Genomic DNA, 22,507 nt, shown 5'->3' with positions numbered 1-22,507 from the left:
TTCCTCAGATATAAATACCACTTTTATTGTCAGAAAATAGAAGTGCATTTATTTTTCCCCACTGCCTGCAACTGAGTGCTGCAGAAGAAAAGACCAGAAGGCTCCAGTGAGTCTGAAAACACACATAATAGTTCTCTCCTTGCATCTCTAAAGTAATAGAGACATTCCTAGAGTAATGATTTTAGAGGAGTAGATTGATCTCTTTTCTTTTTTATGTGGTAAACTTGATTGCACATGCTGTATAAGGGTCTTGCACATCCACAACATTTTTTGTGGGGGAAGGAGGTATTTATCGTTAATGATTAGAAAAACAATATATCAGGCCTGAAACGGATGTGTAGCGCCAGGATAAACTAATACTCCACGAGCACAGCTTTTAAAGAGTACCATCTTACAGCCCTACTTCCCTGTTAGAGACCCTTCAGGGAATAATATAAATACGATTCACAGAGGTATACATAATTTAACCAGATCCAGTTCAGGGAAGTCTATTTCTATCCTCTTTCGCCACTAAATCACTATGAATGAGGCAGAGGAAAGTATGGGTCAGCAGGCCTGTCAAGAGAAAGGACAGCATTAAGATAACACGAAGACCTGGTTGTGCCTTGAAAGTGTGCGCGTCTTATTTTTCTTTCTTTTTTTTTGTCATCATGTGATTGTCTGCCTTTGCGTGCACACGTGCTAAATCGGTGTTCAAATGCTCCTGATGGATAAGGCAAAAGGCTGGTGAGGGGGCGAGTGTTAACTCAGCCCCACGGGCCAAAAAGGCAGAGTTGTCATCCTGCTCACACGCTCTCCCTCACCCCCTCACGCCTCCAGTCCCACTGGTCAAGGACAGTGCAGCTGACGCAGCCTGAGGGGACAAACACACTCAGGTAACAAACCGGCGGTGCTGCATCACCTCCTCTTTAATCTGTCGCGTCCACAGCCTCGGCAACGTACACGTTTACAAGGTCTGCTTTTTGCTCTCAGTAAAAACAAAGTCAAGTGCAAACGAAAGTGCCACAGTGATTAAAAAATACGTTTTCTTCATCCATCACCAAAGTAACATTAGAAAAACTAGTGAACAAAAGGCCTTCATTCGATAAAAATTTAGAAATAATAAATTCAGTGTCACACAGTAAACAGTCCGCTGTGTTCTTTCAGTCTGTTTTGTAACTTTATCCACACACTCCCATCTGGCAGTGTTTTCAAGTCTGGAATGGGATAAAGTTGCATCTGATAAATAGGTATAACTGGCATGCAGTTTTGTATACAGTGCATTCTTCCTCTTCTCAGGCATCTCCCTCTCAAATCCATGAATGTGGTCCCTCACTTGATGTGGTTGCACCCCCTGCTGGCAGTAAGCCTGCAGTGCAGCTCTGAGGTCAGATAGCAGAGTTTCCGAGAGGGAACCAGAGCTCCTGATTGAGCAACTTTTCGTCCAGTTTTATGTTAGTTGCAGCCACAAAAGCCTTCTTGCTCTTTACTACCACTTCCAGGACTATCCCATTCAGCTGTGTGACCGAAGTGTACTCCACCTGTGAGTAGGAAGGAGACACTTTAGTTACCTAGCTTAAGATGTGGTTTTATAATTCTAAATAAGAGTTTATAAGAGGCTATAAATTTGTGGGAATATGATGGTTAGTGGGTCAAAGATCATGTTGTAAATCAGACTGCAGCAGCACAGAAGGAACTCTCATTATAATGAAATATATAAACACATTCATACATTTAGTTATAAGTCAGAGTGAGAACAATTTATCTGAAGAAGTATTCAAAACACAAAGCAAAAGAAAAACAAACTTTTTTTTTCATCACAATTAACTGTACATGTGACAGCTAATGCATGATGACAAAATCCAGCTCAAGGGTTCAAGGATGCATCATCATATTAGGTGAAATTTGTGATTGTGGCTGTACTGCACAATTTCTTTTTTGTTGTTTTTTTAAACTAAGCACTTCAGTTTAGAAGTTTAAGTGAAAACAAATTACCCATGTGAAAGGCACGCAGACTAAAAGTATTAAGTACTATTAGCTGATTTTCCACTTGACGCTACTCAGTCGATCACATTTTTGGATTGCCTCAGATAGCTTGGAACCCCAGCCATATAGATATTAAAAAAAGCACCTGGTGCCACGTACTACCACCTAATGGAAAACCCAAAAACTTAGTGGAGCTGAGCCAAGCCAAGCCACTATGTACTAGTGGAAAAAGATTATAAATGTACAAGCTACCCTGTAATACAGCTAAGTACCAAAAGATGTCTTGACTGTGTCTAATCATGGATAGAGAGGAGGAATGATGGCACTACCAGTTCATTGAAGATGGGGTTGACATTATTGCGGACAATCTTTGTCTTCCTCTTGGAGCGCCTCCGAGGGTCTGGCCTCAGGTATGTGATAACATAGGCATCAGGGTTAGAACCGTTCGGGTGCTTCTGTTGAGGAGAGGCGAATGAACAGGAAGTCAGAGGAGAATGAGCACGTGCCACAAGTACACTCAGTCACATGATAGCAACTAATGCATTTTTGCAAACTGCTGAAGATTAAACTGAGCTTCAGAATGGGGACGAAAGGTGATTTAAGAGACTTTGAATGTGGGGTGGTTCTTGGTGCCTGATGGTAAATGACCTGGTTCTTATAAAGCACTTTTCTACTCTACCTCAAAACTCAAAGAACTTGCCTCATTCATACAAGCACTTTGTTTTATGGCTATCTAGCATTTACACTAGTTGTTTTCCGATGAATGGACCGGAAGGTTGGTGATTCGATCCACCATCCATCCAATTAGTAGATGACCGATTCTATCTCCCGAGCCACAGACAATCACTCAATCCAGACAGGAGTGTTTCACAGGCGCCAGATCTCAGTGCAGTCGAGCACTTTCGGGATGAGAGATTCACAACATGAAAGTGGATCTGTGTGACACTATCATGTCAACAGGACCAAAATGTCTGAGGATTATTTCCAGCACCTTGTTGAATCTATGTCATGAAGAATTAAGGAATTCTGAAGGCAAGACGGTCCAACCTCATACTAGTATGACTAAGTTAATGAGGTGAACCTGATGTAGTATCCAGTGAGTATATATCTGATATAGAACCCTAACTATACATGCTTTACTCTTGCTAAATGCTGCGGGACAGTAATAAGAATAAATGAAACTCACAATGTTCTTCAGGTGTTTTATCATTACAGAGAGCTTGTAGTTGACGTAAGTAATGTAAAGCTGGACCTGAGGCTGCTCTTCTGCAACAGATAATCACACAAGTGCAATTAGATCACAGCAAAGGAATTTCTTATAAATAAACTAATATCACACTTTTCTCAATATACCACGCAATCAACGCTCACATTCACATATTTTTTCCATTGTTCTTACCTGCACATTTTGGACCTCGGTTATGTCCTGGACCATCCAGAAACAAGCTGCAGACAAATTCATTCTGCGGGTGGCAAATTGAGATACTTTTCAAGTTCAGCTCTAATGGGGAAAACAGCTAATCACAAAGGACTACTAAAGCAGGGAAGAAACTCACTCCTTTGCAAGGTCCTTCAAAAAGCTCTTTTAGGTATTTATTCAGCAGAGACATCTTCCTGCCTGGCGTGAATGACATCTGGTACCAGCTCGGAAACCTTGGAAGCAAAGGAGTGGAAGCGAAGTCATGCATCTAATTATGTAATTACTATGAGAACGAGCTGTGCAACAAAATATAATACATGAGAGCAGGATTTATGTTAATTTATTCACTCACTGTGGTAGTGTTGATTCAATAAAGTGTTTCTGCAGCTCCCTATGGATCAGCTCAAACTGTCCAAATGTTTTCTCACTGGTCAGAAACCCATCGTCAATGGTTATCCTTAGGTCATAGAGCTGCAAATCAAACACAACCAATTATTACATTAGATAGAGACTACAGGAACTGTGTTAAAAGCTTCCAGGGAGATTGTTTTAGTAGCTTAAATCACTGCTCATATGCAAACTCCTTTATTTTCACTGCATTTTTGCAAACACCTGAATCCTTGATCCTTGCTGTTATTTCTACTATAGACTGAATGTGACTAGAAGAAGAAGCACTTGACATCAGGACAGCTCTTCGGATCAAAGAGTAGTAAATGCTTACAAATACTCCTCACCCAACCCTTGGGAAAGACTTTATAAGCACAAGACTGCCTTCTGACAAGCTGTAAGTGACAGCAAACAATCAAAAAAAAAAAGTGTGAATTCGCTGTCACTTCCAAGTGTTTTATTGCCTCCTCCAGCTATTTGGGCCTAATAAACAGCCCTTTAGTGCATCAGGTAAAATCTATTTTATAATGGTTTGTTTTGTTACTGAGGCCAAAGTGCAGTTGCAGGCTTACCACATCTTTTCCCTTGGCAGAGTATCCCAAAATGACAGCTTCCTGAATGTTACTAGCAGGAGCAGGAGCACTCTCCCGGGGCAGGGTGCCCTTTGTCTTGGGTTGAGCAATGTTGTGTGCCAGGAAGTTAAACTTGACTGCAACACAGTCCATACTCTCCTTGATCTTCCTACCACAGGTGTAACACAAACAGCAGAAATTAAATGCAAGTTTGTTTATTTGCGGAAGGATTATATGTATTCTTAGGAAGACGTTGCCACACACGTCACATTACTTTGTAAAGAAGGAGGTGGCCTCCAGATCAGTATCGTGAGGTCTGAGGTTGTTCTGGACGTACTGCAAGTCATTAGAGTCCTTCAGTTCTGGCATTCCTGCATGTAGCATCTGGAAATATACACAATGGGTAGAAACCTGTTTTACGGGATGTTTTCCGTTCTCAGACAGAGTTAAAAAGGGACTGTAATGTTATTTAGTCTTACAAGCTCCAACAAGCTGAGTATGAGTGCAGAACGCTGTCTGATTATGTTGTAAGCCTCACAGCAGAGCTCCACGAAGCGATGCAAGCGTTGAGGCTTCTGCCCTCCACCAGTGATGAAGTGGTGCATCTCAGATGTAAAGATGAAGGGAGACCGGTCCCTATTATTGAGCAGGAAAATGTTTTTTGTTGCTCATACATAACAGCACTCTGTCCTTTTTCAAAATGCTGCTTTGCTTGGCTTGCTGACTTGCCTTTTAACACTTCCAAACATCTGTGCATTGCCCATTATCTTCCCGAAGTCAATGTGGAACATGTGCCCACTTTTTTTCAGCATGATATTGTCATTGTGGCGGTCGCAGATGCCCAGGATGAAGGTAGCAACGCACCACCCGGCACACGAGTGCAGGAAGTTCATCACAGCCTGCATATAAACAGAAAGTGTTATGCACGAGAAAGATGGAGCAGTGACAGTGCATCGTTAAGAAAAGGCTTTTCAGATGGTCTTAACCTTCTCGTAGTCTTCCTTAGTTCTGTTAAACATGTGAAACCATTTCTCCAGAGTGTCCTCTCGGAGGCTTCCACCCAGACCCCACTCTTTATGAATCTTTGCCAGGGTCACTGCCTCTGGTATCACTTCCACCAGACCTGACAAGCATAAAATAACAAGCTTTGGAAAAACACAAATTCCCAGACTATTTATGGACGTTCAAAAGCACAAACAAATCTATCATACTGACCCCGAGCTTGGCCTGTAGAAATACACTTGTAGGTGATCATTTGTAGATCGAGTCCCTCTTGGAGCCACACTCTGTCCATCGCACGGACAATCTGAAGTACCAGCATGTCCTGACGCAGGTCATCTCCTGTCTGAACAACACGTTTAACTGAGATTTCCTTAGAGTGTCCTCTAATATTCAGAGCTATGTAATAGCAGTTTTGAAACAGATTTAATTTCCCTGGAAGACAACAAGCAAAAACACAGTGTGGATCGATCCAACTGCATATCATTACTCACCTTGCAGATAACATTGTAGTTCTTGGCCAGAGGGTCAATGCAGATAAATGGGATCCCCAGAGGAGCAGCAAATGAGCTGTGGACCTTACAGGCCTGGAAGTAACACATCAAAGAGTAAACACCTGAAATAAAACGTTGCTGTGTGTTTGCATTAAAAAAAAATACTGATATATGATGTGGTGGGTAACAATCTTACTTCTAGCTTCACTCCATTCACACAGACAGCAGGATCTAGTGGTAGGCAACAGCTGATCCCATCCTTAAAGAAGTCTTCAATTCTCCACCCTGTTTTTTTCAAAGTACTCTGCAGACAAAAGAGCAAAGCGGGAGAAAAAACACAAAAGAAAACAAAAAATTAAATGCATTTCTTGTACATCGACAGACACGATGATTACAAGGATTATAAGCCAGGAAGTGAATGCACCAATGAGTTAATTACGGACCTTACGACGAGCCTTGTCAGTACTGCGAATGCCACTAGCCACCTGTACGAGCACGGCCATCAGCTTGGTTTCGCGCTGCAGCTCCTCCCTCAGTGCTTGGCCGCAGCACTGCAGCAGGGCAGCGTGAATTTTACTGAACCAGCTCTGGTAGTGTTGGTCATTGCGGGCATCCTCCAGCAGCCTGACATTATATTCTAGCATGAGTTGTAAAGCTTTGCATGCATGATGTTGTCACTTACTGCCTAAAAGCATCATAGAGGTTGAACCTAAACACAGTGAGTCTAGAACTAAAAGAAATAAGGTCGACTGATAAGTGAAGCATCTTAACTGTGTGTGAAAGCCAGTGAAGATTTGCTTTGTTAACACACACTAGAATACAAAGGCAGTTTCCTAAATTTCACCTCTTTTAGCGTGCACAAAATGTACTTCTTTATATATTTCTGTGATCATATTCAATGATATCAGCTCTAAAAATAGCAGCTGCATTTTTATACCAGCTGGTATCTTTAGATCTCTTATTGGGAGGCCCATTATGCAGTGGGCGGTGCACAGTGTCAAGAGAGAAGAGTTAGCGGGAAATCCTGCAGTTCCTCGTATGTTATGGAAAAACTAGTTTAAGTCATGTCACACAACCCTTTACAGTAAGAAAGACATAGCTTCTATTTGTACTAGAGATGGACCGATCCGATATTACGTATCGGTATCGGTCCGATACTGACCTAAATTACTGGATCGGATATCGGAGAAAAATAAAAAATGTAATCCGATCCATTAAATATCACGAAAGCACCTCACAAAACTTGCAACACGCTGTAACTCACCTCAGAACGTTAGCACGTCGGAGCAGTATGCATCACGTGATAGAGCGGCTGTGGCATGCGGGACCTGTGGTGGTCTGGATAGCATGTGGAGCTTCGCTAGCAACCCGGCATTTCATCTCCGACAAAGTTATCCCGAGAGAAGTAAAGCAAGTGTGTAAGTCCATCTCTGAATGTTTGTAAAGCATTCCTGCGTTAAGCTTAACAAGCGACTGCCTCTCGCTCTCCTGCTGCTACTTCAATGGTGAAACTGCTTAACGATCAGCTGATCGGCTTTTCTGTTGGGAGTACGTCTCTCTTGTTTGCTTTTGGCCCACTTTGCACCAGAAAGAGGAAACCAGCGGCTGAACAACAGCAGCACGTTTAAGCTTGATCAGCTGCTGTTAGAATGTATTTAATATTAGTTTCTACTCGAGGATCTTTTTCTATGTAGCTGACGTAACTGTGCAGGGGCGGATCTAGCAAAGTTTAGCCAGGGGGGCCGATAGGGCATGAACAGGGAAAAGGGGGCACAAAGACATACTTTTCTTTCTTATTCTCATTTAAAATGTCGAGCTTTTAATAAATAATTATCTGACACCCAAAGTTTTAATTTGATGTAAAATGAATAGAAGTCAATTACTGTATATAGTGACTATTAAGTCTAATATATATACCCTAGTAAGCTATAGTACTTTTTACTTTGGGAAGGTACCATCTGTGCTGTCTGCAATTTTGTTGAAGAAAGCTGTTGAATCTATTTAATATTTCTTGAAAAATAATTGATTTCTGTGCATTTTTTTCACACTTCATCAAATTAAGGTTGATTACGTCGATTAAGCATCATGAGGTGGCGCGTGAGGGGTGGTTCCCTATTTTTTATTTATTTATTTTTGTTGTTGCTGGGAGTTGGAACCCTATTAGTTAGGTTGCTTAATATTTACGCTAAGTACTCTTTAAAATACCAGAATAGGGAGGATGGTGTAGGTTTAAGTTTATTAGATTGATCAGTATTGCTGAACTATGAAATATTTTTTTTGTATACAGGTATAACAGAATAGCTTTAGTGTAGTTGTTGTTTTAAACTTGAGTATGAACTTGCAGACTTGCAAAATGCAGCAAGATATTTTAAAAAAACAGTTTTGTTGATTAAAAAACACTATATCGGATTCATATCGGTATCGGCAGATATCCAAATTTATGATATCGGTATCGGTATCGGACATAAAAAAGTGGTATCGTGCCATCTCTAGTAAAGACAGAAGTCTTTCAGCTTTTTTCATGTTAATATGGCAATAAACATTTTCACCTGAATTAAATGCCAGTAGTTTTAGTATTATTCCTCATCAGTTTAGTGTCTGACTCACCAGAAGAGCTGCTGAGCGATGCGTATGTTCCTAAGTGATCTCTCCAACAGCAGCATTACCAGGGGTCCATCCAATTTCCACTCATTCTTCAGTGCCTGCAGGAAATGATCACTCATCAATCACACATCAAACTACTGAGCGTGCAAAGTGTGCCACCAGTTGTCCAATTTATCATCTGAAAAATTTAACTACTTCAACATCATATTTTTTTTGAGATCTCCTTTGAAAGGTTTGAATGTGTGTTAGTTTGCTCACCTGGACCAGCTGTGGTAAATACACCTCCAGATCCCCATCTGGTATCTGCTCAAAGTACTGAACGGCTGTCTGTCGTACAGTCTGATCATGAAAGCTGGAAGTGAGATCAGTGGGAAAGGGTTCAGATCATTTTTGTTTTAAATGAATGACATTAACCAGATATCCATCAGTTTCTATTACAAAAGTTCTTTAGTGTTTATTGTCTTGAATTATGCACTGTGCTTCATTTATGATGATAATGTAGGTGGCCAGGAATATTAAGAAGATTAAAGAAATGATATTCCAGATCCAGGACAATCAGTGTTAGGCTAAAGGAAGCCAGAACCAAAGACTACGCTGACCTTGTTTTAGGGTACCCAGTTATTACCTTGTGTTAGTTGAACTGATAACTACTTTCATATGTTGTATAAATTTTTTGGTCAGCTTTTCTAAGTGACAGCACTTTATTTTTGCATGTAAACGCTGTACCTGTCGCTAAGCAGGAAAAGGGCTTCCTCAGGTAGATAGATAGCCCAGTTCTCCAGTATGGTATAGATTTCTGTCAGGTTTTCAGGATACCAGTGGGAAACTCCGCCCAGCAGCAGGTGGAGGAACGTACTTTGTTTGTCGCTGCTGTGACGTTTCGTCCACAGGAAAGCTTTCTCATTCTCTGTAAGACTGGTGAAAGAAAAATTATTTTAGGAATGTGTTGCTTGACAACAAAACCCTGGAAGCAATCTTGAAGAATTACTGAGAACTCGTAGTTCAAGGTATTTCTGACTAGTCCTGTTCTCAAATGACTCAGGAATTAAGTCATTCTACTCACAAGCAGAGACAATGCTTCTTTGAAACCTCCAGCATTTTCTTTTGCAGTTCCTCACAAGCCTGTGTGAACAATATTGACCCAGGGAGTGCAATGGGCCTCTTATACTCCCACTCAACCTGGTCTTGAAACTGAAGCTGAGGGAAAAGGTAAGAAGATAAAGAGTCAAGGAATGTGGTGTCGTTTTGCTTTTTGATCAACAGAGGGCAGAGCTGTCCAGTATTACTTACGTGCATTATCACCCCAGTGGCTTGTCTGTGGCTGTCAAAGAGGGCAGCGGACGGAGGAAAAGACAGCTCAGCCAAAGTAGACATACAGAGCAAGACGGTGCCTGTTACGAGAGTCCTGCACACAGAGAGAGAGAATACACTTATTGCAACAGAACTACACTGAGCTTGTAAAAACACAACCAGCCTTTAAACACATGCAATGCAAAGCAATTTGAAAACTGTTCTTGCACAGTGACATGTTTCCATCTGTTGTTTTGAGTCTTTAAAGTATTAAAAGAATGAAGCACTTTCATTTTAATGCGTGAAAACAAACACAGAGATAGTGGAACTGGGGTTTCCTCAGTTAACACCAATACATGATTTAATTCACAGTTGCATATACTCGCCAGTCACTTTATTAGGAACACCTGTCCAACTCCTCATCACTGCAAATATCTCATCAGCCAATTAGGTTTAGATTTTTACAGCTAAAATAGCGCTGTTCTGCTTGAGGTTTCTTCCTGTTAAAAGGGAGTTTTTCCTACCCACTGTCTCCAAGTGCTCGTAAAGTCCAATGAGTGTGCATATGAATTTTAAACCAATCCAAATAGACACAAAAACTTTATAGGTGCTATAGAGATGTAAGCTTTAATGACAACTTACCTATCGCTGTAAAGAGGTAGTACAGCCCACGACAAAAGCTCAGCAGTTTTGCCTTTCTTGGAGCCCTTGAGGCGAAAAGTGAGCATGGACTCATAGGGAAGCTGATTTATTGAAACAGGGAATACTATCCTAAAAACAAAGAACATATAGGTTATATATTATTCATTTACATGCGTTGTTTGTCTTGCAATTATTTTACATTATCGTACTTTAGACCGGTTGTAAATGAAGAAAGAGGAAGTTGGACGTGACAAAATAAAATTTATACTTATGGGCACTATCTAAATCTTACATGCGGTTACACTGGATTGTGTTTCCGTGTGACAAGGCAGTGCTGATATTTTCACAAACTCCACTGTCGCAGAGCTTCCTTCCGACGTACGTCAGCTCACACGAAATAGAGAACGACTCGTAACTAAAAGAAGAGGAACAATAAAGAATCCAGTGAATATCAACGGTGTGGTTAACATTCATGCTTGAGCGCGTGAATTGAGTTTGTGCATGCATATATAAATATATAAAAATACAATAACCACACACGTACATGTCTACCCAGATGGGCTGTAGTTTGTAGAGAGCAGCAACTTTGAGCTGGAGGATGTCGCGGTTGTGGTCTACGTCACAGATTTGCAAGCTGCTCGTTACCTTCGGGGCACTGAAGTCTGACTGGAAGTTTTCAAAAAACACCTGCAGCAGCTTTTGCAGCGCCTCGTGGAGAATGAGCATGGCTGGAGCACAGATAATAAACATCACTTAAGAGAGTCCAACTTTTTAGTAGAACCTTTACAGCAAAATTTGATAGCTGAAACATTTAATAATGATCGTCATTGCTTTATGTAGATGTATCAATAACAGGTGTAGTATACCAGAATTGTAGTTTGCTCTCTTTTTCCTTTGGCATTGATAAAATGCAAAACATGGCACTGAAGCAGTGTTAGTAAAGAGTAGTGTACATATAGCACCATGTTTGTGCGCCAGAGGCAAAACTGATATGTCTGACAGTGGTCTTCCAAAAATTGTAAATATTTAAATAACAAATATGTTTTTCAAGTTTTTGAGCATATTGAGCATGTTGTTACAAAACTAAAAATTCATAACCATGTAGGTTGGTGGGAAAGTTTGTGTTGGGAGCTCGGTTTCATATCACACTTCTTTCTTCACTCTGATCCAATCATCTTCTTGTCTGTCACATATAGTAAAAGCTATTTCCTGCTCTTTAAAACTCTGCTATTTTATCATTCTGCCTTTAACACCATTATTTCCAGGATCTTTTACCCACTACATGCCTCATCCTGTCTGTTATACAGACACTTCTACTATTGACACTAATCTGCTCTCTTTTTTTTGATTGGAGTCCAGTCACCAACGCTTCAATGAGTAAATAACTTGTTTCACTTTCAAATAGATTCTCCTTATGGAAATAAACCTGACGCCCAAAATAATCTAAAAAACTTCTTTGCTGTCCAGCAACAACAAAAAGTTTACAGTAAATATACACCACACACAACCACACACGTACCAGTATAGATACTCACCATCTGCACACTCACTTATCTCTTCATGACTCTGCAACACAAAAAATGAAACATCTGTCATTTTTAATGTGAACAGGCATTTTTTGCAGGTTTTTAAAGGTACAAGAAAAACGATGAGATTGAGGCAAATTTTGCAGGTTAGTGTGATACTAACTTCTATTTATACTGATGGTTCTGTTTCTGTGATATAACCTACCAGAGGTCTTGGGTTAATCCTGTTGAGGTTGCCAATGGCATCCTCCAGTTCTTGGCACGTGACACCACACAGAAGGTTGCTGATGGTCCGAGCACGGCTCACAATAACACCAATATTCACCCCAGACTGCAGACCATAATAAGACGAGACACAAATGAGGAGAAATATTGGACAACCATGTATTGAGAAAGAAAATCCACTAGCTGCTTTTATTTATTTATTTATTTTACTGACCTTATTACTGAAGAGCTCTTTTGCCTCTCTACAGTAGGTGTTGAGCACACTCTGAAGACTCAGCCTGAGAGGGGAGGAAAAAGTGTAAACAAAGTGGTAGTAAAACCAGCTCTCTTCATGTTTTCTGCAAACAGACACCATCTGACTGTCTCGCCATCAAATAGCTGTCATTGTTAATGAAACTACTCCTCAAAGCTGGTGGTATGCAGTGCTGCTGGTTGTCTTACTTGCTGGTGTTGAAGACGAAAGCAGAAGCAAGGAACCGGAACAGCTGGCATGCAGTGTTGTCATCCACAGCCTTAAAGGGGGCGACATAGATCGGAATGTTGGATTTTTATGGTTATGGTGTCGCTCATATGTGGACAACTTCCATAAATAATATCCAATATGTAGCTTATATAAAACATTTAACTAATTACACGACAGTGAACATGCATATTTTGTCTTTTATGCATTTAAATCTAAGCGCACATCGGGTTCACCTTTATTCTGTTTACGTCTTCACGCTAAATGCCACCAGTCATGGCGTCATGTTTACACAGAGCAAAGTCAAGAGCTCAGGGTGGAGATTTTTACAGCTACAATAGTTCTCACGATAACAAACCGGCCAGGGAACGGGAAGAGTTGTACATTGTTTCAAGACTTGGGACGAAGCGAAAGGATCCTTTCTGTAAGAGGAAATGGAAAAGGACCTTGAGCCACTCACATCTCTGGCCAGTCCACGTTTGATGCTGTTGATGTTTACCAGTCGGACGGGGACTTCTAGATTAAGCTTGTAGTAGATCTGAATTGTCTCGTGCATGCCGAGCAGCTCTTCACTAAAGGCAGACCAAAAAAAGAGTGCATGGGGCGCATTACACCACATTAAACGATGCAGGTTTAAGAGGACGTCATGAGCTTTTGCAGTAAAATCTAGCAATAAACTTACTTCTGGAGAACCTCCTCGGAGTCGCACAGTTTTAATACGCAATGCTCAGATTGGTCAGGAGGGATGTCTAGAAGCTGGGAGATGTCCTCGATCAGACTCTTCACTGTCCTGTTCACTGGATAAAAGATTAGACTTCAGAGACACCACACATGCCAACATATGAAGAAACTTATGAAGCATTTATAGATATTACCTACAAATGACCCTGTTCAGCACAGTTTCCTGGGTTGCGAGGTTGGGTAATAGCTGCTTACTTGACTGCTGATAAGTCTGTTAACACTTTATGCCAATTTTACCACTTATTTATTTTTTTAAGTTAGAAATATCAATAATGCATAATTTCTAAAACAGACTACGAGTAACAAGCAACATTTTATGATCATTTTTCCTGTTTTAAATTCATTTAACTGCCACAGAAACCAAAAGACGGAGGAAGAAACAAATGTTGTTAAGTTGTCTGCAGATACTTAAGGACAGACAAAAAGCAAGAAAATTGATTTGTGGTTAAACTTTGCAACAGAAAATATTATTACATTTGTGTTAGACCTCATTTTCAGTAAAGACCTCAGAAAGATGCTTAGCCCACGTTTCTGCCCAAATACCATGTGTGATGGCTGCACTGTCATCTCAGAGTCAGTGCATGATGACAGAAGAAGCTTTGCAGTGAATTCAGTGATGGGTTTTAAACATTTGAATGTACAAATTGCACTATTGTAGCCACTTTTAAAGGATTTCTCTCTCTCCAGTATTTTGTGACATTGGATGGGAGCTGCTGCTAGCTAACAGAAGCAAGTGAACTGGTATATATACAAATGTTACCTGAGGTGGGAATGGGGATCTGGTTTTGGTCCCACACCACACTGATAGTCACCTCGACCTGCTGCAGCAGAGCACGGTTGATGTCCAGCAGTCGACCGCATACCAAACCGGAGTTGTAAAGACTTTCTGTGTGCTTGTATTTTGACATTAAGCTGCCAGAGACAGTGAAGAAAAACAGGTTGCAAAATTCCAAATGAAAGTATGATTGCGATTAGAAACCAACTGGAACTACAGAGGAGCCGTCCAGTAGCAAAACAATTGACAGTAAATACACAGCATATAAGATTTAAAGTCCAGTGACTAATTTTGTTTGCCTGATTTCTGTCATAGTAAAGGAGAATATTGTAAACAAAAGCATTTTATAGTCATTTCATTTCCACACAAGTTGTTTTTATGGTCATTTTCATACCTGGCAGTTGCAGCAGAAAACGAAACCATTGTCTTGGTGCTGCCCTCCGGAGTGTCTATGAGTGTGATGGCCCATATATCCTGATGAGGAAAAGAATACAAGAGACACTCTTCAGTCTTCTCTCTGTATTTTGGGTTTCGATCTTGAACATTAAGGAGCTTTTTGTCTACAATGAGTATTGGAGATGCTCACTTGGTTGCATACGGTCTTGGAGCGAGTCAGTCTTTGAAGAGGCTCGCTGAAATCACAAGAAACCTGCTTTTTGAGTCCCGGCCTGGGAGGAGGAGGAGGAGGAGGAAGTCGAAGGACCTTTTCTCCTCTCAAACATTCACTGGGAAGCCTACATCTTTGTAGATTAGGAGATCTTGGGGGTACTGGGGGGCGACCAATGGTGCTCTGCTGGTTGGTATTTCCAGGACCTCCGATCTCAAAATTCCAGATATCATTTCCAGGTTTAGGCTGGGTTAAAGTGGGGGATTCTGGGATGTCGTACAAATTAGGCCCATCATTTTGTGATAGGTCATCAATGCTCTCATACAGGTGTATTGCTTCTAGATCGTCCCTCAAAGGCATGGGGAGATCGGTGTCGCTCGCATCTTCTCTGTGGAGTGTTTCAGCTGAGCTTTCCATTGCATTTTATTCATGTAAACAAGTTTTTCTGGATGCTGGTGTTTCACACTCCGCACGGCCTTCATTCACAGCATGGCAGAACAGAAAAAACCTATGTGGTGGTATTATTAATAATGACAAGTTAGGATACTTGATGACTTACATTAGAAAATGCGAATTGTTGAAGGTAGGGCGGGTTTTATGAGCAGAGTCTAACTGAATCTGAAGGTTCAGGCTGGTGTAATTATTAACAAGCTTTCAAATCTTAACAGGAAATCCAACAGAGCACACCAATAAGCCCACAACAATGCCTTGTTATATATCAGTGACACCACAAATAACACATTATGACTTAAATTCTATTTTTAGACAGTATAAAGCTGAACAGCAGGGATTTTTGAATTTAAATCAAACTCAAATCTAGCCTGGTACTTTTTCATATCACGTAGTGTTTTCCCTTCATGTCACAGAAGGTCCTCTATAGTAAAATGTTAAGAGTAGCTGTGAATAACAAGATTTATCTTTTGCAAATTCACGGGTATATTTTTGTGAGCTTACCGTAAAAGCTCTGATGTCCGGCGTGTATCCTGTTCAAGGTGAAAGCTTGAATGAAGCCAAGCCCAGCCAGTTAGACCTGTAAGAAATCTGGAAAGGTTTGCTAGCTCCTCCCACTGTTCCTCCTCTTCCCTCTCCCGCGTCACAAAGTTGCCCTCTGCTGGACAAAACTGTGTATTACATATGTGTGCGTGTGCTGTTGTTGTACAGGTGAACTAATTCCAGTTAGTTCTTAGTCTTACATTAAAATTTGAAAACACAAAACAATCTTGACTTTTCATTGTATGTTTCAAATGCTGATTAGATTTAATTTGCGTGTGTGTTTTTCACGAGTTAACCAATGGAAAACCATATGTGACATTAATTTTCAAAGCAGCATCACTTCTGACTTTACTGTATGTGTGTCAAAATGTTTTAAACGTGATCATAAACATGGATAAACACGTCTGTCCAGTTCAACTAACACACTGGAATACACTGAATACACTCCTCATGGAGGAATGCTATTGAGCAAGTTGAGATACGCGATCACTGTGTTTCAGTGGGTCACAAAGACTTGAAAGGAGCGAGAACAACATGCATGTTCAGGTAGTCCCCAGGTAGCACATAAGGTAAGAATACATTTAAGAAAGAAAAACGCACATATGTTAAAATGCGTCGCTGTAGTATCCTTTAATCAGCCGCCTTTTCAGTTCAGTTTGAGGCACGTAAATATTTACTGTACTGTACATACAGATTTGCTGGATCTTACATGCCACGGCGACATTTGTTTTTGCGTCTTTCTGTGGGAATGAAAGCAGAGGCACGGCACTGAATGTGTCACACAGGTGCGCAGCACAGACGGCTGCTATAAAAAGGACGATGGGGCAGGAAGAAATGCATCCGAACCACACAACTCCCCATATTTCACCAGTACCCAGCAAACCTGTATTTCCTGGTTACTATTCACTCATCCCTTTGGTTGTGCTCATACTGATTGGATGTATAGTGGCAGTGGTAAAAATGTTTATTTACTTCTGCACAATTCACTTTCAAAATGATGTCTTACACATCTATTATAATTGCACTTCTGTTTGGCTTGTGCTTCTCTTTAGGTTGTTTATATCAGAAGAAAAATGAGGTAACTCCTGAAGTTGAAGCATCATCTTGAGCTCGGTTTGGGCTATTTTATGTTCAGGTTTCTCTTTCTCTTTTTTTCAGATTGGATGATTTGCGGCATAGGTTGATTCCTTTGTACAGCTACGACCCTGCAGAGGAACAGGAAGACTGGGGTGATGCTGGCAGGGAGGATGAGGATGCGGAGCTCAATGTAGGCTCATTCTTCTAGTAGATTCAGATGAGTTAGAACGAGACTTTATATGTTTGTTTTGATTTTCATTTATGTTCTGTCACCATTAAGAATCTTTGAGTTCAGTATTAAAGCTTCTGTTTCCAATTGGCAGCCACCCAAAAGAAAGTTGACAAAGTATGGGACAAAAGAGCTCAAGTAGATTGAGTCCAATAAACTCGACTGGTTGTTATGTAGCACTTTTCTGCTCTACTTGAGGACTCAAACCACTTTATACTACAAACCTCATTCATTAAAACAGCATTTTTTTCTATGCGGATGTGCTTTCTAACATTCACACTCTAATAAACGCATCAGAAGGAACTTAAGGATCTTTCTTAAGGAGTCTTTTAAGGACAATGGAACACCCAGTGATTTGAACCACAAACCTACACACTGGTAGACAACCCACACTATCTCCAGAACCACAGGCACCCTAAACTGGGTGGAAATAGATAGCCACAGAATGAAAGGGACACCATTAATACAAATACAATATTTCCATCTATCTAAGTACTTATGATGGCATGTTGGAGATTTAGAAACATGCCCAAGCGCTCCTTGGCATGCAGGGATTGAACCACCAACCTCCTGATTAGTAGATAACATTCACTACAAATACAGGGCCTTTTAAAACTACACCTGTCCATGTTAATTGGTAAATTTCTATAATCAGTCACATACAACAGCTCTTGTATCATTTGTTACCATGTTAGCATCTTGCTAACAATTTGAACTGTAAGTTATTCTTCAGCTGTACTTTTTCTGCAGCTAGCGGCGTCTGTCATTTATTGTCTACTGATTTGCTTTGACTGGTTAATACTTCTATTTGAATCTGTTTGAACTGTGCATGTGCTCCCTTTCTCATTCTTGGGCTAACTATTTCTGCCCATTACTTTTGTGTGGGCTGTGATCCATGAGGTAGCATGGGTTGTCTACCAGTTCCAAGGTTGGTGGGTTAAATCCTTAGCTGCTCCAGTATCTTCCAAAGAATCCATGGGAAAGATACTGAACTGCAAAGTCCTCCTGATGTACTCATTTGAGTGTGAACATTAGATAGAAAATGCGTAAGCGTAGGGAAACAATTACTATTGTGGATGAGGCTTATAGTATAAAGTTCTTTAAGTGTTTAAGCAGAGTAGAAAAGTGCTATATAAGAACCAACTAAATTTGATTCGTACTTTAAAATGTCACCTTCAGTACCCCTGTGTATGATTCACTGAAGTACATCACCAGTCACATAAGTTTTAACACTTCGATTACATATTTTCAACTTCACACTCGTACCCTCATTTCCTGTCATACACGTGGGTGGTAGTGACCATTTCAGCTTATGTAGAATTTGATTTTCTTCACAGGAACCTTTGTACAAGAAGGCACAGCTCACCATTTCCTCTGGCTACGCAACATGATCACAAATTTCAGAAGAAACTCATTTAGGCAAATAAATCTTTATTTGCTGTACATGCTGCACAGCAGCAGCTTGTTGCCTGGATTCAAAGTGTATATAGAGGTTGTGGTTGAAACGTGACTTAAAGCAAACACCAGATGGCAATGTAACACTGCCTTTTTTCTTTCTTTTTACCTCAGCTGAAATTATTTTTTTAATAGGCTGCACAGAGTTTTATTTTAAAGGACAAAGCAAATGTTCTTCCTTTGCAATAAACTGGAAGTTTTAAGTTTGAAAGGTGTTTGTGTGAATTCGTGTGTTTCTTCTTTCACATGTGTGCGCAATGACATTTTAAAGACACACCTGTTTCTGATTAGCAATCAGAAGCTGGCGTTTTAAGGTTGCTTGAGTGGACACGTTCTCACGTTTGGTGGGATTTTACAGACAAAGATGGGATCGCAAAGAAAGACCAGGTGAACAGCACATGCATGCAAATAACTAAGAACCATAAATGCCTTTAATTGAAATATTATTTCAGTATGTATTGTTTTGGTGTGAATTCACATTAGTCTGGGTATCCATCTGTTTAGTCCATGCTGCTTCTTGATCTCCATCCTGCTGGTCTCAGCTGCGATCCTCCCAGCACTGGCTCTAGATAGCCTGCTGTGCTACTACTGTCCTCTGCAGCAGAAAAGCAAGCCCTGCCCCCAAACCACCAGCCAGTGTATGCCCGACCAGCGCTGCGCCATCTCCACAGGCAACTATGGCTTCTTCCACATCTTGTCTTCTCAGGGCTGTGTGGACAGTAAACTCTGTGGCTCCCATAAAGTCATCTCTTACCAGGGAGTCAAATACAATGTCAGCTACACATGCTGCTGTAAAAATCAGTGTAACATCCCGCCCAAATCTGACAGCAATCTGAAGAAGCTACTGGATTTGATTGCATTAAAGGTTGATCATGTCGGGAACACAGATGGTCTTAAGGAAGAGCCTTTGGATTCATGTCCAAATAACACAAGAACAACAATACCTGTCACTGATGCATAGGTACCTGTATTGTTGAAGACTGGGGAGAGTCCTGTTAGCCACTGGCACTTAAATCTTCAGAAGATGAAAGGCATTCAGTCAAATGTCTAAATCTCAGTCATTACTTTAAAAAAAGTTTGTATATATTTTTAAAAAAAAAAGTATGATGTATTGTGTGACTTGTATTTATGCGCCAGAGAGATGGACTTGTCAACCATCTTTCTGTAATCCCTATTTCCATATACATGTGTTTAAAAAATAAAAGCGCTGGCATGATCAAGCTTCTGTTGGTGTAGCTGCTCTGTGTGAATTTAACAAGCAGGTATAATCGAAGGTGTGGCCTGTACAGCTGGAGTCAGTGATGAGATTGGAGTTCAGCAGGAGAAGCTCTGAAATGTTTTGGCTGGACTTAAAATCTCTTAAATGAGGTGAGACTGTGCGAATAAGTCTGGTGAGGAACTTTGTCGCATGGAGTCACACAAACCACCTGCAACTCAACACCTCAAAGACTAAGGAACTGATTGTGGACTTTGGGAGGTCCAGAGAAGGTCCACTGCCGGTTCAGATAGAGGGGGAGGAGGTGGTCAACAAGTACAAGTACCTCGGGCTGTGGGTGGACAATAAACTGGACTGGTCAGGCAACACAGAGCACCTGTATAAAAAAGCCCAAAGCCGACTGTACTTCCTCAGGAGGCTGAGGTATTTTAACATCTGCAGGAAGCTCCTGAGGATGTTTTACCAGTCAGTGGTTGCTGGAGTACTTTTCTATGCTGTGGTGTGCTGGGGGAGCAGCACAGCAAAGAAGGACTCATCCAGGCTGGAGAAACTGATCAGGAGGGCTAGCTCTGTGGTCGGCATGAAGCTGGACACTCTGGTGACAGTGGCAGAGAAAAGGACATTAAAGAAACTGCTGGACATTATGGACAATGCTGGGCATCCTCTGCACACGGCCATTAACAACCAGAAGAGTCTGTTCAGTGACAGGTTGCTTCTCCCCAAGACAAGAACTAACAGACTTAAAAACTCCTTTGTCCCACACGCCATCAGACTGTTTAACTCCTCTCTGGAGGGGAGAGGGAGGGGAAACAGGAGGACAAAGGAGGGGGGAACAACTAAGCTGTAGTGCCTCTTCACCTCACTGTACAATACCTTGTGCAATACTTTTGTTAATAGTCAATGGTGCAATAGACCTCAATACTTGAAATGTGCAATTCACTTGTATTTTTATTTTTTATTCCTATTTATTCTATTTATCCCCTTTGTATATTTTATTTATATTTGTCTCTGTATTTGTGTGTGTGTGTGTATATGTTACTCTGTAACTTCTGTCGGTGCTGTGCTTTTGGAAAGCGAATTTCCCAGAGGAACCCACCCGAGGGATTAATAAAGTTTTATCTTATCTTATCTTAAGCTTCACGCTAAAATTGTTCCTGCATTTTATCGTCAATGCTGGAAGTAGTCTGAATGTGATTATCAGAGGAAATCCTTCACACCAATACAAGAAATGGTGAAATTTCATACTTACTGCACAGCTGTACAAGTTGACCGGTTTTAAAGATGATAGCTGTGAAGATGTTGTTCATCTGTTTAATATAATGGATTTAAATGGCACTCACTTTGTTTCATGAATGAAAATAATAGCACAGAAAAATTCAGCAGCAATGTTTCTTTCCAGTAATTACGACCCATTATGACATTTTATCTGTGAGCTATTTAACGTGGTAAATATAGTATCTAAATTCAGCCTTTACCAAACAATAGAAACTTGCAGCTAACTAACATGTAAATTCGGCTAAGGGGCCAGTGACTTATGAATCCTGTCACTTTCACTTTTCAGCCTCTTACCAGGTGCTTCACTCTGCACAGCATTACAGTTTGTTGGGAAAAAATGGCTTCTATGAAACTGTGGAAAGATGTTGGTACTGAGGTTTTCAATTTGTTTTTCGGTTGGTTTTTTTGGGTTTGTTTTTTTTTTAGCACTTTGAGTATCAGAGTATCAGTTTTTCATCAGTCCACTTATTTACTGCAGGTGGTGCTGGAGCTCATCCCAGGCGGGTGGGGGGTGTACACCCTGAACAGGCCACCAGTCTGTTGCAGGGTTAACACAGAGAGACGGATAACCACACATTCTCACATTCACACACCTGCAGCCAATTTGCAGTCACCTGTTAACCTAATGAGCTTGTCCTTGAGCTGTGTGAGGAAGCTAGAGTGCCTGGAGAAAGTTCACTGTGTTGACCAGAGTCACTCTGGAGACAAGTGTTGTTTAGTCCAGTTATATTTAGGGGAAGGAGACATTTCTGCAGCTGAGAGACTTCCACTAACTGGTTGGTTTGCATAAAATAAATCTAATTTTTGAATGGCTTTGCAACCCAGACAGAAAAATGCAGTTGATTTATTGATTTAGTGAAATAACTATTTAAAATCTCTTTTTACCAGTGGCCTTTCGGTGTAGATTGCAAAAACTAAACCACTGTGGCACTAAGTATGTGTTTTACCCAAAGTTTAACAGATGCTTCTCTTTTCTTTGCAGCCTGAGCATGTTGAAGCTCCTGCATATCACTGGTTTGTGGCTTCACTTCCTCCTTCCCTCTGTGCTCTGTGACAACTTGCTTTGCTTCTACAGCCCCATGCTGGAGAAAGACAAGACACCCGAATTTGTTGTGACAGAGTGCCCTCCCAGTAAGGTGTGCTTTATGGCAGATGGCCGCTACGGCAACCACAGCGTCCTGTCAGCCAGGGGTTGCATGGCAAAAAAAGACTGCAGCCAGAAGCAAAAAGTCCACTTCAAGGGGACAACCTACACCGTGAGCTACAGCTGCTGTGATCAGCCGCACTGTAACTCGTTCCTGAACATCGCACTGGAACCCCTCTGTCTCACTTTAGCACTTGTAACAGTGTGGGTGATGGTCGGTGATGGTTTGTGAATACAGACATTTTGATGAACATGCTCAGAGGACTTGCTGCAGCCTGAGCCTGGAGTAAGGCTGAAGGTCTGCAGTGATGTGGTGAACACCCAGTCTGAAGACACTGAGGTGTGCACTCTGGTGAAAGAGAGATTTTTATCATAAATGTCTTATTAAATTTGGCTACATATCCAAGACAT

At 41.0% G+C, this 22,507-nt stretch overlaps 2 protein-coding genes across 4 annotated transcripts; one reads left to right on the top strand and one right to left on the bottom strand.

Moving 5' to 3' along the window:
* Nucleotides 1-5: 5 nt before the first annotated feature.
* pik3c2g (phosphatidylinositol-4-phosphate 3-kinase catalytic subunit type 2 gamma) lies at nucleotides 6-15,740 on the bottom strand. The gene is made up of 33 exons (XM_004567729.4): nucleotides 15,662-15,740; nucleotides 14,687-15,215; nucleotides 14,495-14,574; nucleotides 14,086-14,237; nucleotides 13,267-13,381; nucleotides 13,045-13,156; nucleotides 12,566-12,636; nucleotides 12,339-12,402; nucleotides 12,105-12,230; nucleotides 11,909-11,939; nucleotides 10,918-11,101; nucleotides 10,666-10,788; nucleotides 10,374-10,502; nucleotides 9,732-9,846; nucleotides 9,505-9,638; nucleotides 9,168-9,356; nucleotides 8,700-8,793; nucleotides 8,445-8,539; nucleotides 6,281-6,461; nucleotides 6,034-6,141; nucleotides 5,838-5,930; nucleotides 5,560-5,689; nucleotides 5,331-5,467; nucleotides 5,074-5,243; nucleotides 4,824-4,980; nucleotides 4,619-4,728; nucleotides 4,345-4,513; nucleotides 3,738-3,856; nucleotides 3,522-3,618; nucleotides 3,365-3,428; nucleotides 3,152-3,231; nucleotides 2,295-2,420; nucleotides 6-1,520 (listed from the first exon to the last, which is right to left on the bottom strand). Exons 2-33 carry the CDS (start codon nucleotides 15,122-15,124, stop codon nucleotides 1,368-1,370), a joined length of 4,146 nt encoding a protein of 1,381 aa, XP_004567786.1. The 5' UTR covers nucleotides 15,125-15,215; nucleotides 15,662-15,740; the 3' UTR covers nucleotides 6-1,367.
* A 438-nt stretch (nucleotides 15,741-16,178) lies between these two features.
* LOC143419394 (uncharacterized) lies at nucleotides 16,179-18,787 on the top strand. 3 transcript variants are annotated; one of them, XM_076885920.1, is made up of 5 exons: nucleotides 16,179-16,269; nucleotides 16,456-16,654; nucleotides 16,753-16,778; nucleotides 16,859-16,967; nucleotides 18,344-18,787. In XM_076885920.1, the coding sequence occupies exons 2-5, from the start codon at nucleotides 16,520-16,522 to the stop codon at nucleotides 18,395-18,397; spliced, it is 324 nt and encodes a 107-aa protein (XP_076742035.1). In that variant the 5' UTR covers nucleotides 16,179-16,269; nucleotides 16,456-16,519; the 3' UTR covers nucleotides 18,398-18,787. The 3 variants fall into 3 exon arrangements, with proteins under 3 accessions (XP_076742035.1, XP_076742033.1, XP_076742034.1); XM_076885918.1 differs by having other exon boundaries at nucleotides 16,394-16,654; nucleotides 18,344-18,786; XM_076885919.1 differs by lacking the exon at nucleotides 16,179-16,269 and having other exon boundaries at nucleotides 16,282-16,654.
* The last annotated feature ends 3,720 nt before the right edge of the window (nucleotides 18,788-22,507 follow it).

This window comes from Maylandia zebra, linkage group LG7 (assembly GCF_041146795.1).
Source record: "Maylandia zebra isolate NMK-2024a linkage group LG7, Mzebra_GT3a, whole genome shotgun sequence".
In the NCBI taxonomy this organism is placed as follows: Eukaryota; Metazoa; Chordata; class Actinopteri; order Cichliformes; family Cichlidae; genus Maylandia; species Maylandia zebra.
Note: the sequence above shows the minus strand (reverse complement) of the source record. Positions and strands in the feature narration are given on the sequence as shown.

What these genes read in the sequence shown, in the direction of transcription:
- LOC143419394 (XM_076885920.1), top strand. Translation starts at nt 16,520, where the DNA reads ATGGGGCAGGAAGAAATGCATCCGAACCACACAACTCCCCATATTTCA. An exon ending in TATATCAGAAGAAAAATGAG is followed by an intron (nt 16,779 to 16,858) that starts GTAACTCCTGAA and finishes TCTTTTTTTCAG; the next exon opens with ATTGGATGATTTGCGGCATA. An exon ending in ATGAGGATGCGGAGCTCAAT is followed by an intron (nt 16,968 to 18,343) that starts GTAGGCTCATTC and finishes TTTTCTTCACAG; the next exon opens with GAACCTTTGTACAAGAAGGC.
- pik3c2g (XM_004567729.4), bottom strand. Translation starts at nt 15,124, where the DNA reads ATGGAAAGCTCAGCTGAAACACTCCACAGAGAAGATGCGAGCGACACC. An exon ending in GATAAGTGAGTGTGCAGATG is followed by an intron (nt 11,102 to 11,908) that starts GTGAGTATCTAT and finishes TCTGTGCTCCAG; the next exon opens with CCATGCTCATTCTCCACGAG. An exon ending in GCCACCTCCTTCTTTACAAA is followed by an intron (nt 4,514 to 4,618) that starts GTAATGTGACGT and finishes CACCTGTGGTAG; the next exon opens with GAAGATCAAGGAGAGTATGG.